The sequence below is a fragment of the Mercenaria mercenaria genome, chromosome 11 (genome assembly GCF_021730395.1).
Source record: "Mercenaria mercenaria strain notata chromosome 11, MADL_Memer_1, whole genome shotgun sequence".
Taxonomy (NCBI): Eukaryota; Metazoa; Mollusca; class Bivalvia; order Venerida; family Veneridae; genus Mercenaria; species Mercenaria mercenaria.
In genome coordinates, this window is record NC_069371.1 from 27,664,754 (window position 1) to 27,678,576 (window position 13,823).

General features: G+C 33.8%; 1 protein-coding gene across 9 annotated transcripts in view; it reads left to right on the top strand.

Annotated features, from left to right (window-relative positions):
- LOC123530832 (tyrosine-protein phosphatase non-receptor type 4-like) overlaps positions 1-13,823 on the top strand; it is a 149,325-nt gene that overhangs the window by 105,773 nt on the left and 29,729 nt on the right. Inside the window, exons 1-2 of one of the 9 annotated variants that reach the window (XM_053518781.1) lie at positions 5,497-5,647; positions 9,585-11,785. The exons of 6 other annotated variants lie outside the window; for them this stretch is intronic. In XM_053518781.1, the coding sequence (XP_053374756.1) occupies positions 9,719-11,785 (2,067 nt within the window). In that variant the 5' untranslated portion in view covers positions 5,497-5,647; positions 9,585-9,718. Of the gene's footprint in view, positions 1-5,496; positions 5,690-9,584; positions 11,786-13,823 lie in introns of those variants that run through there. 2 more of the 9 variants (XM_053518782.1, XM_053518780.1) reach the window with 2 other exon arrangements.

Genomic DNA, 13,823 nt, shown 5'->3' on the forward strand with positions numbered 1-13,823 from the left:
CATAAGCTGACCCTGTATAACAAGAAACATAACTCCATCTTGCTTTTTGCAAGATTTATGGCCCCTTTTGTACTTAGAAAATATCAGATTTCTTGGTTAAGTTTTATGTTTAGGTCAACTTTTCTCCTAAACTATCAAAGCTATTGCTTTGAAACTTGAAATACTTGTTCACCATCATAAGCAGACCCTGTACATCAAGAAACATAACTCCATCTTGCTTTTTGCAAGATTTATTGCCCCTTTTGGACTTAGAAAATCAGTTTTCTTGGTTAAGTTTTATGTTTAGGTCAGCTTTTATCCTAAACTATCAAAGCTATTGCTTTAAAACTTGCAACAGTTTTTCACCATCATAAGTTGACCCTGTATAGCAAGAAACATAACTCCGTCCTGCTTTTTGCAAGATTTATGGCCCCTTTTGGACTTAGAAAATATCAGATTTCTTGGTTAAGTTTTATGTTTAGGTCAACTTTTTCTCTTAAACTATCAAAGCTATTGCTTTGAAACTTGCAACACTTGTTCACCATCATAAGCTGACCCTGTACAGCAAGCAACATAACTCCATCCTGCTTTTTGCAATAATTATTGCCCCTTTTGGACTTAGAAAATCATTTTCTTGGTTGAGTATTATGTTTAAGTCAACTTTTCTCATAAACTATCAAAGCTATTGCTTTAAAACTTGCAACAGTTTTTCACCATCATAAGTGGACACTGTACATCAAGAAACATAACTCTATCCTGCTTTTTGCAAGAATGATGGCCCTTTTTAGACTTAGAAAATCATGGGTAGGACAATATTTCTATTACACAAAAAAAATCAGATGAGCGTCAGCACCCGCAAGGCGGTGCTCTTGTTATATTTGGGGTCACTTTATCAAAGGTCAAGTTTACAGGGGCCAGAACATGGAAAACCGTTTCCGATCAATAACTTGAGAACCATTTGACCCAGAACCTTCAAGCTTCGTAGGGTGATAGGACTTACAGAGTAGATGACACCCATATTGTTTTTGGGGTTACTCAATCAAAGATAAAGGTCACAGGGGCCAGGACATGGAAAACTCTTTCTAGTCCATAACTTGAGAACCACTTGACCCAGAATGTTGAAACTTCAAGGGATGATTGGACATGTCTATAAATGACCCCTATTGATCTTGGGGCCATTCTTTCAGAGGTCAAGGTCACAGGGGCCAGAACATGGAAAACCATTTCCAAACCATATCTTGAGAAACACTTGACGTTGAAACTTCATGGGATGGCCCTTTTTAGACTTAGAAAATCATGGGTAGGACAATATTTCTATTACACAAAAAAAATCAGATGAGCGTCAGCACCCGCAAGGCGGTACTCTTGTTATATTTGGGGTCACTTTATCAAAGGTCAAGGTTACAGGGGCCAGAACATGGAAAACCGTTTCCGATCAATAACTTGAGAACCATTTGACCCAGAACCTCCAAGCTTTGTAGGGTGATAGGACTTACAGAGTAGATGACACCCATATTGTTTTTGGGGTTACTCAATCAAAGGTCAAGGTCACAGGGGCCAGGACATGGAAAACTCTTTCTAGTCCATAACTTGAGAACCACTTGACCCAGAATGTTGAAACTTCAAGGGATGATTGGACATGCCTATATTAATGACCCCTATTGATCTTGGGGCCATTCTTTCAGAGGTCAAGGTCACAGGGGCCAGAACATGGAAAACCATTTCCAAACCATATCTTGAGAAACACTTGACGTTGAAACTTCATGGGATGATTGGACATGCTAAGAAGATTATCCCTATTGCATTTCAGTCACTAAGCCAACCATTAGTGTCTCTTTGACTTTCGCTCCTGTACCTGTTGACTTCTTGCCTATGACTACTATGCTTTGAGGGAGATGTGCTTTTCTACTAAAGCATCTTTTAGTTTATATAACTCCCTTGAACACTAGTGTTCATTTAGTGGTCCATTATGTTCTATACTAACAGTAAGCTTTACATTTTGAGAAGAAAAAAATCAAACAACACCAAATCATAAAAAGAAAGGATGGTTTCACATGAGAATTGAACAGCATATAAAAAATGTACCTTACTCTTTAAAACAATTGTCAGTTTATTGATATATATGTTAAATTCCGGAAAAGGACTGCATAAAGGGGCCACATTTTTGGACAGTTCGGTGCCTTTAAAAACTCACCAGTTGCAAAGAACTGTTACAATTATTTTCATTTTGATGCTTTTGCAGTAATGTGTCAGTGCTGAAATTTCACATAACGAGATGAAATGTGGTTTTCAGAAATTGTTGTGTTATTTTTTTCCGTTACAAATGGCATTCATTTCAAAAGGGGGACAACTTTTTCGTGAATATTTTAAGTATCTATCGTACAGGACAGTTCAGTAGAACATGTAATGAACAGGTAGATTTTTGGTAAAAGATTTTGTTTGTTTATCAATATTCAGCTGTGTTTTGATGATATACTCCTAAACCTTAAAGGATTTTATTAGGCATATAAAAATATTTATGAAAATATTCGTAACACGTAAGAGTACAACCATTCAGAAATTGAACAGCTGAGTTCAAGAAAGTATTGGACCTGTATAAGCAAATTCTGAATTCTCCATTATGCAATTTCAGTCTAGTTTTTTTACAAAAGTCCTGTTCCCATTGAGCTATTTATGTTCAAAGAATGCAGAATTGCACGACAGGAATACATAATGGCACTGTGACCTTAACATTTTCGAAGCTCGTCCCTATGTTTGTTCTGTCATATTTCTCATATAATTTATAAGTCTTCATTTATAACAGTGGAAGTAACGCCAGCAGGTTGTTTCTATAATGAAATTTGAGCCGTGCCACGGGAAAACCAACATAGTGGGTATGCGACCAGCATGGATCCAGACCAGCCTGCGCATCCGCGCAGCCTGTGTGACAGGAAAGGCCGTACCGGCGACAGTAACCATCAGAACAAATCAACACCCTTTACAATATTTACAAATTTATTTACAAAAGATGATTATTAACAATGAATAGATATGAAAAGAAAAAAAAACTGATTATAAGAAAGAAAAAAAAAGAAAAGTTCAGTATCTCTAGATACAAAAGTTCTTAAATTCCATTCTAATCTGACGTGACACAGGTCTTTAATGTAATTGTGAACTTTAAGTAGCACAAACAAAACGTAGCTTCTAAATTCAAAATACAGTCCCTTTAAACCGTGAATACGTTGATTCCGTGTTGGCTCCCTATGGTGGTAGGTGATTGCATCCCTGAGCTGACTTCAGAGGATAACAAAAATCATCGTCTTTGCGGTTTACGGCACAACCATGGGACGAAAGCTCTGCGCTGGGAATATCACATCCAGGCGAGTGAAGACAAGTGAACCTCGGGCATTGTACTTCCGGGTTATGACATCACCAGGAAAAATCGTCTGGCGGAAGAAGCTAAAATATATAACATATGGTAAGCACCATAGCAAAACAAATAAGTCAGGGCATAAAACTGCTCCTTTGGGTACACCATACCTCCGTAGGCTCCCATAAATAATACGTGCTACTTATACAAAACATATGTGCTACTAAGTTCATACGTCACATGATTAAAATACGTCACTTATTACTTCCATTATTACAAAGATTACTTACTTAAAAGACTAAAGTTAAAGTATGAAAAAGATATGAAAAGTATATGATGAAACATTATAGTAATGGAAATGATAAACTGCAACCATTTTTAACAACTACAAATTAACAAAATTCAATGTAAATCAAACGTTATATGAGAGTTGGCATCCATATAATATCTAATGCCATACACTACAACGGACATTAATTAGATGTGCTATAGACTGGCACACAATTACAAATTACAATAATATATTACATGGTACTAGACTTGCCATATAAATTTATACATAACAATACAATGCAGTAATGGCGTTCCATAATTAACAAAATGTTTGACATAAGTTTTTGAAACAGTGCTTTACAATTATCACGATACAAATTTCAGTACAAATTTTACATCTTATATAAATGAAACATTTAGACTCCTCTTTCTAAATAATTTACAGAAGTCTGAAAAATTTAATAAATTATCCTGATATACCGAAACTAGCCAAAATCATGTGCCGAAAAGTAAATGTTACAGAATTCTGTAGAATGAACAAAATTTTATCAAATAAAAATCGTAATGCAAAAATCATACAAAAATCTAACAAATAAATTTCTTACCTCGATCGAGCATAAATTTCTAGCAAGAAAATAATTCAGACATAGATTCGTCTATAAAGTCGTAAGGTGGTGTGCGCAAGGCATATCTAGTCCAGTCTATTTAAAGGATAATGTCCCGCCAAATACTAAATTTCATGGGATTCACGGTTAAGCCGTGAGCTCCGACTATTGTCATTTTCACGGGATTCACGATATAGCCGGGAAATCTAACTACCTTGGCGCGAATTTAAATTGACAATTTGAGGCCCATTATAGTGGTTTTGGGGATAAAAACATAAATTACTGAAGTTTATAAAATATCAACTTTCTTATTACTGAACAGAATTTAATGAAATTTACATGGAAATTTAAGTTATGAAATACAGAAAAACATGAGAGGTATTTCATGCGTGAAATCTGACATTTACCTCAATAACTCAAAAATTTACAAAAAGATGATGCAATACCTGCATTTACACTACATATAAAATAAGGCCCGTATGTCAATTTGTGACAGCCTGGTCAGGATCCATGCTGTTCGCTAACAGTTTCTCCAATTCCAATAGGCTTTAAAAGCGAACAGCATGGAGCCTGACCAGACTGCGCGGATGCGCAGGCTGGTCTGGATCCATGCTGGTCTCATACCCACTATGTTGGTTTTCTCATGGCACGGCTCATTTCTTATTCCCCCTGGCTCCGAACATAGGTGTATGGTTTAGCCATGAGATAAAAATGTTCTATTTAAGAGGCTTAAAATTTACTAATAAAATATTTGCAGTATATTTATAAAGAAAATAACCATGCAGCCAGGGAGCCAGACTACATTCATTGTAGTCGTTATCTCAGCATGGAAAACTTTTAAAAATAATTATCATATATAAAATAAACTTCAAAATGCATGTTCATATCACTGATCTGTTTTTAACCAAACAGTCACTGAATAATTTATCAAAAACCTGATTTAAACAGTGCAAACAGTTTTAAGTTTAAAAGTTTATATAGTACACTTGAAGAGAAATAGTTTCAATGATTTATTCTTCTGTCATAATCTTTTGATAATGCTCTTCAATCTAAGACGAGAAAATTTAAAACTGCCATGCTTTCAAGCCCATAAAATATGCATTTTGAAAGACATCAAATGCATTTTTTGAACTTAAAAGCCCTCTCACATTCCTTTCCCTGATAATTTTGTATAATATGTGATTTGATTGGATAACAGTGACATAATTTCATGTAACAGTAGATGTGATTGGTTGATATTTGACCTTATGTGAGTGTATTGTAGTGAATTCAAGTGTGTCTACATAATGAAAAATTGAAGAGTAAAATTTTATCATAATGTCACACTTGAGTTATGCAGAAAGATGTTTTCCTGTTTCAAGATATCTCGATATGTTAGGATAGGGGATTAAAACTGACGCTGTCTATATTTTAAAAGCGTCATTAAGGAATGTAAACAGTTGTAAGCGAACTTAGTGGAAAAGTTTATAGTGGAACTTAAAAAGTAAAAACGATTGAGTTGATTCTTTGGAATATTATTGAAATTTGATAAAAAAAAGTGTAATTATGTTGAAAGCCTGTTCATGAAGCCAAGTTTCGTATGTTTGAATGGAGATATAATTCTGTGTTATGATGAACACTTGATTTCATCATTAATAACCATATTGTGTACAACAAATTTTTAAAAGTTTTTTTAATAAAGAAAAAATTGGTTTTAAGTGTCATGCAGGTTATTGTTACACCTCGTCTTTTAAGCTAAGAATTCAGTGGGAGTGATAAAATTTATCTTTCAAGTACCTGAAATTTTTTTTTAACAAAGTTATGCAAATATTTCATGGATATAATTTAGCTGCAGTTATTTTTTGCGTCACTGCATTTGAAACACATTTTGTCACGTCAGTGCAAAAGTATAGTAAGGGAATGATAAATGTAGAAGCAGGTATGACAGTGTTGTTACCGAGGCAACAGTATGTGCATTTAATGTGACGTTTTATTTCAAAATTGGATAATAAATTTGAATATTTCTAGTTTTGAACATACCTTGAATAAATTAAATTTATATCATGCCACCGAAAATGAATGATGTGTGATAGCATATATGGTGACATTTGTTACATCTCTAGAGTAATAAAGTGGGGTACTTATTTGAAAATGAAATAAAATAAAATTCATATAATTTCTAATGAGGAGTTTGCATAGCTTCTTGTCATTTTTCTGTTAAATGTCACGATATTCTGACTTTAAGTGAAAATTTCAAGTTTATACCCATGTGGGTACACTTGATAAAGAAAATGAAGTTTTCAAATGCTTGCAGTAATATGAAAATATGGAAATTTAGATACCTTTTGAAGTTTTTAATAAAAATCATAAAATCATTCTCCTTTTTCTTTGTAACAATATAAATGCTGTTGATATTCGCCAAAAAAATCTTATTTTATTGTAGTTTGATTTTAATGTTGATATAAATAATAATTAACTTAATTTAAATATTTCCATTTTGCATAATGTCCCTGCATTTGTTATAATCTAAACATATTACAATTTTTAATGCACTTAATATTATAATGGTGACACAATAAAGGTTAAACATTCCAGCAGTCACAATGTTCCTTTGTCTGCAGTTGCATAATGTTGTCATGATATTGGACACATGCATTTTACCAAATGCTGGGTTGTGTGCTTGCCTATAGCCGACTTTCTTATTTTAGACATCTAAAACTTTAAACCAACTTAAACAATGCAAAAGAAGGGAAAACAAAACTGTGAATGTTACTAAAAGATATAAATCACAGTTTAGTATGATTCCCATTTAGAAATGAAATACATGGCCCTTTAAAGATGCTCAGTATTACATTTTCAAATGAAAACTTACCAACTAAGTATAATTCTTTGGGAAGAAAACAACAACAAAAACAACAACAACAAAAACAGTAATTACATGAATTTAAGCAGATTTTCGCTGACCTGTATGAAAAACATACTTAAGCTAAATATGTGATAAATTAGTTTCCACATTGTTGACATTTTTAAGGTATTTGTTTACAGTTATTTTATCAATGTAAAGGCCTGCATAATACAATATTATGTTGCATAAACAAAACAAATGTTTCAGGTTTCAGTATAAAAGTTGACAAACAACATTATTTTCCTTTTTGTTGCTATGATTTTTACGAATGTTAATAGAAGTACCAGTAATATTTTAAACATTGAACAGTCTCCAACCACTTATATAGTAGAAAGATGTTTAAATTTACTTAATATAATTTTTTATTTTTTTTAATTAATACTCAGTAAAGAAGTAACTCTTAACCCTTATCATGCTGGACACCCTTGATTCTGCCATTGCAACCAGTGTGGATCATGATCAGTCTGCACGTCTGTGCAGTCTGATCAAGGTCTGCATTGTTCGCCATTCAGTCAGTATCTTTTTGGTACCCCTTTTAACACTTAATGGTACTGTCCAAATTGAAAGATGGACAAGTTCATTATAGAATCATTGCCCGCCCCCCCCCCCCCCCCGTCAGGTTAGCATGGTCGGTACAGCACAGGACTGTCAACCGAAGGGACATATGATTGATCCCGGAGTTTTATGACAAGCTGAAAGAAGACAATATATCAACTGGGCACAGCATTTGTTCCCCGTAACTGTGGACCTTTTTACAATGTGGTGCTCTTGATGGGAAATGTCTTAAAACGGTTTAAAAATGTTAAAATTTTACAATTGATTTTGCCAACTCTTGGTTTATGTCATAACATCTAAATACACCTCAATTTGAGTATAGAGGTTAATCCCAAATTCCTTTATACAAATAATGTTGCTTCTGTACTAGATTAAACCATTAATAAAATAACAGTTCAGCTGAAGGCAGATATGAAAATAAAATGATATATGATATGAGCATAACTTAGGGTGTGTAATTAATGCGAAAATTTCTTGCCACATTTGATATATAAAACATCCTTATGATTTTCCTTTCACATTATGAATTCAGTGGCAAGTGAAAATATAGGTGATAAATTAATGTGGAATTTCACTTCCACTTGATAAACTAGCATACTTCTGCAGGAGGGGACCTATTACACCAAAATATTTCATCTGAAGCACTGAGAATGTAGTGCAATGTGAAATTAGTTTTGGAGGAAGTGGTATAGATTTAGTGTGATTGGGATGTTTAGAAATTAAAGAAATTTAGAGAAACACAATGATATTTTATTGGATTTGTGATGATTATAACATAAAGTTAATATTAAGGAGGATTCTAATTTTTTAATAACTTTGGTGAGGTAACAAAAGCCTGCTCTTACAAAACCAGTGATGTAAGGAGTTAAACATAAATCTTGTATTTTAAGGTAGTGGGCAGTGTATAAATTACAACATCAGTATGATTTCCTGTTTTTGTTTGCTATTTTGACATTCTTCAGCTGTAAGTATAGCTCAGCGAGGGCATGACTTTCCGTAAAAAACTTGAAAATGCTAAAAATCACATTAGAAGAAGTAATCAAATAAAAACTACTCTTCGGCATTGGTATGGACTCACTACCTTAAAACAAGTTCTGGTGGAGGAAAAAAAGTTGATATTAAGTGAAACATGCATTACAATTTGCATGTTTAGTAAATACTTTATTCAGTGTATGGGCTGGAAAAATATCCTTTGTAGTCGTACATCTGTTGCCATTACACTTTGTCAGTTGAAGATAAAGTGATTCTGTTTTATTTTATAACAAAATGTAATTGGATTGTGTAACAGACATGATGTAGGAATATACAGTACACAGCTGTTTACTTGATTTAAGCATAATCCTGCAGTAGCTGACTTTGAATCGTTGCTTGTTTGAAGCGCCATTTAAATTTTTAGTACGATTCATGTATATCACAGCAGCCTACGATTTTACCGACTGATAAAAACATGCATTCCACTTTCAAAATAATTCCTAATCCAAAATCAACAAACAGTAGGTTTTCTTTTAAACAGAAAGTAAATCTGTAGCAGTGTCTGCTGACCATATTGCTGATTGTTCAGACAGAAAGTAAATCTGTAGCAGTGTCTGCTGACCAATATTGCTGATGGTTCTTTATGTTTTCGTCTTTTTGTATGACCAGCTGCGCATTCACCCCAAAGTAACAGTCATTGTGGGTCTATGATTATAAAAACACATCTTATTTCAGCTTTTTGTCTTTTTAAGTATGCATCTGAAAAACTAGGGGATAAGTAAATACATTGGCTTTGTCGTCTTTATTTGGGATATTCTGTTTCGTCATACTATACAGTTAAACAGGTGTGATTTTAATAAATAGTAGAAAAGCACTCAACATTTTTCAAATACAAAAACATTTTAAGGATATTTTAACAGCCCATATGTTAGAGTAAATATTTATTTTTGAAACCCTTTCCATTCAGATGAACTAGACTAAATATTAACTGAATACAAAGAAAGCGGAAAAAAAAACTTTTTATAAATCGAAACTAGTGACATAGAGCTATGGAGGACTTTTCAAGATTCCAAGCGAAATTGACAGGTGTTGGATAAAAGAATGGTGTACATGGCAGAGGACAAACAAAAAGATGAGAATAATGGCAAAAATCTGTCTCAAATTGAAGCTGAACGAGTTGAACTTGCAGATAGTGAGGTGTTTGACGATGAATCTGAAAAAAAAAAGTCAAGATATTCATTTCCACTCGGCAATAAAATGATGACAATGGAAGACGAATTTGACAGTTTCCAAAGACCTAGGTCTTTTTCTGATGCTTCATTAAGCAGTGGAAGACATGATTTTAAAACACTGAAAGGTACTTTTTATGTTGATGGAAAGACATCAATGAAAGTGTTTGTACGTAGAGAAAGTCAAGTGATTTCAAGAACTGATGAACATAGTACGATTGCGGTGGCTGAAGATGCTCTTTCAAAGGCACATATTGACAGGCATAGCCTTCAGCTTTGGTCACGACCTAAGGAAAAGGTTTTAAGTTTAGATGATATAAATGACAGAACTGTAGTGAGTCAAGGTGCACCAGCTAAACCAAGGTTGCCATCAAACTACAGGCAATATTTAAATGAGCAGTTAAAACTTTATCATGAAACAAATGATAAGTGGAGAAATTCTGGCGGGAATTTACAGGAATCTCATTCAAAAAGTAACAACTTGCCAGGCAAAAGTGTTGAAAGATCGGATAAATACAAAAACACTAATCAGAGTGGAAAATCTAGATCTCGGGATACTGGAAGTGAAGTTAAAATAAAACCACCTGTTGGAAATCTTCGGAGAGGTAGATCGTCTGTTTCAGAACTTACATCTAGACCCAGTAGTGTCATTTATAGACATTTCGATCCACAGTTACAGTCAGAACTTCTCAAGAAGGAGCTAGATAGTTTAAGAATCTCTAAAAATGTAAGGAAGAAATCTGAAACAATGAGACAGTGGATTGAAAGTGGGTCAAGACCAAAGTCTACTAGTGATCTACATGTCAGATTTTCAGATGAAATAACAGTGAAAGAACTTACAGATTCTGATAAAGATATAGAAAAGCAAAGGAACAAAATACTGCCAAAGCAGTCTAAATCATTAGATATTTCTAAGAAAGATTACAAAACTGGGGATAATAATGGGGATAGAAAAACTCACTTAGCATACCCACAAAGTGGGGCTTTTGACAGTAAGTTACAGAATGATTCTAGGGGAAGACAGGATGATAGAACAGTAGATACTTGCACTAAAACCTATGGATCTAGAGGGCCAGGTATCACCAGAGGTCAAGTTCCAGTTAGGTCAAAATCTGCCACAGCATTAGGAAGGAATAGAGATGTTTCAAGACAAGCTGGGGATTGGAAACCTTTACAAGAAAGCCAGAAAACTCAACTCTCTAAATCAGCATCTAACTTACAGCGGAGACAGAATACAATTACCAAGTTTAACTACTCTACTGTGGAACTAAAACGAGAAAATGTAAGAGCAAAATACTATCAGAGTGACAAAAAGAACAGAATAGAATCATTTTCACCTGGTTTAGATGATGTAGTAACAGCTCATTCCAAAGCTAGTAATTTGCAAAACATTGATCTCAGAGTTGGTGCTAATACAGCTGATCTCAAAGATACAAAAGCAATAGGTGACAATAGATCTGATGAAGAAAAATATGCGGCTTTGTCACGGAGTAAAATTCTTCATACAAAATCATCATCATTTGACAATCAGTTGAAGCAGAATTCTGGAAAAATACACGATGGACAAGCAGAGCCAAAATATGACAATAGTCTGTCAAAACATGGTCATAAACCTGGTGCTGAAAATTTGGCAGAAAGAATGAAATTGACGTTCAATTTAGATAAAATTGCTCAAAAGTCAAATAATACTGGTGCTCAAAGTGTACATAAACCAAAATACAAAGACAGTAAGGCAAAGAAAGGTGATACTGATCTCTCATATAGTGATAGTGAATATATAGTTAAGAAAGGTGCTAAAAATGCTCACAATGTGCCAAATGTAGGGTCCAATACTTCCCAGCAAGGGAAGATCGTGCTTAGACAGTGTAGAATTGGTGAAGATGTTGTGTTCGGATTAGTTGCTGTTCAAGACAGTGCGGCAAAAGCACACAAAGCTAAGGTGAGGAGCATATACTTACTGATATAGTTCATCTTTGCTTCTACTTTTGAAACTTTCATAAGTCTGAAACTATTAATGTTTAGTTTGATTCTTCATTAGTGAGCAAACTGGTCTTCAACAAACTTTTCTGAACAGTGTATGAACCACCTTCAAAACTCCTTTTACTTTCCTAGGATTTGGAATGAAACTGGTCGAAGTGGGGATTAAATAAAGTCAAAACAATGTCTTTTGTACCTTAAATAGATTTTTTTGGGGCAAAACATTTTAATAGTTTGTAATGATGATAATTTGTCTGATTTATAATTATATTCATTATCTAAGCAGCTGTCAGGTTTTGACTTAAAATTGACCTTAGACTGTTTCCATAAATGACCACCATTTTATGGGCAAAAAATCCAGAGAGCTTAATTTACTGCTTGGATTAAGATTCGACATTCCACAGCTGTGCATGTGCATTTGTGTACATTTTTTCCTCAAATTTTAATGGTGTGAGCATGCATGCATTTAATTTTAATTAGGTTTTTGTTCAGGTCTAGACTTTCAAAGAGGAGAATTTACTGTTGCAAAACATGCATTTTATATTGAAAGATAAGTGGTATGGGGATTTTTAGGAATTTGAATTACTCCAAGATAAATTTTTTGCTTGTCGAGATTATAAGGCGCATGAGTCATAAGAAATCTGCATAAGACCAGACTGTCATCATTTATGTCATATATAATGCATACTGTAAGTTGATAGACTGATAAAATATTTTCAGATTTGTGGTCTTTTTATACGACAGAAAACGTGTTTTATAAATCTGTGTTAAATTCTTTTGTAAAGTACAGTACAGTTGGGGCTCCTGTATGGTATTACAGTAAATATATATGTGTGGTTCTATAAATTAATGGCTGCACCCTAGAATGACTTGTGCATGTACATATAGTTTTCTTAATCACTTTTGATCAGTGTTGTCATCATTGAGTTAATAAGAAAAGGAAAATCACTGAAATTTTTGAAAATAATTAAATAGTTGATTGAAAGACAGGTCTAACAATTGCAAATTTTGAAATGTAATTGGCAAATATGGCCTATTGTTTGGCACTGGACATTGCTAAAATAGATGTTTGCTGCTAAAGGTTGATGTAAAGAAATAACACTTTTATGCTGCACTCTTTCCTGTAAATGCCCCAGAATGCATCTCAGCGTCAGATCTTGTATCTAGCATACAATGAGGGTGGAAAGTAAATAAATTTCTTTAACTTTTCCGTCGCTACACTTCAGATTCGCTTTTTAAAAAAGTTAGAGTTGTCATTAGAAAAGAATTTTAACTGCTACTTAAGCAGTATTTTGATTGTCACTTGACAGATGAGGAATTCCTCATCATCATAAAAACCAACTAGAGGTAATTTAAACAAAACTTAAACAGGGATTTAAAAAATACTTAAATTGCAATTACATGCTCTAAGCTTTTGAATGATGAGGCAAGTAAAATGAAGATTGTACATATTTGGCATAATGTTTTTATATGCCCGGAGGGATGCATTATGTTATACCCTTGTTGTCCGTCTGTTCGTCCATCCTTTAGAAATTTCAAGTAACTCTTGAACCCCTTGAATTAGCTATTATGTAACATAGCTTAATGTTGTCTGTTTATATAACACCAACTTTAGATAAAATTTGTATCTGTATCTTAAAGAATCTTGTGGTTATGTATAGACTCATCTTCAGCAGTTCTGTGTAGTTGTGAAATACTGGGAACTGTAGTGGTAACTATGAAAATTTAGTTTTAGTCATGCAGCTAAATTTAGGAGGAATGTTTCTCATTGCAGAGTTGGTGCAGCCGTTCTGCGCATGCACGGAATTATTATCAAATGGAACGCACGGCAAAAATACTCATTTTTTTTGCATGTCCGCACGCATTTAGTGTATACTGTGCATAATATACTGACTAAAGGTTAGGGTTAGAATCACCATGGTTACAAAATATATACATTTAAGGTATTTTTGTTCAAATTTAGTTAATCCAGTATATACCGGAGTCTGTAATATATCACG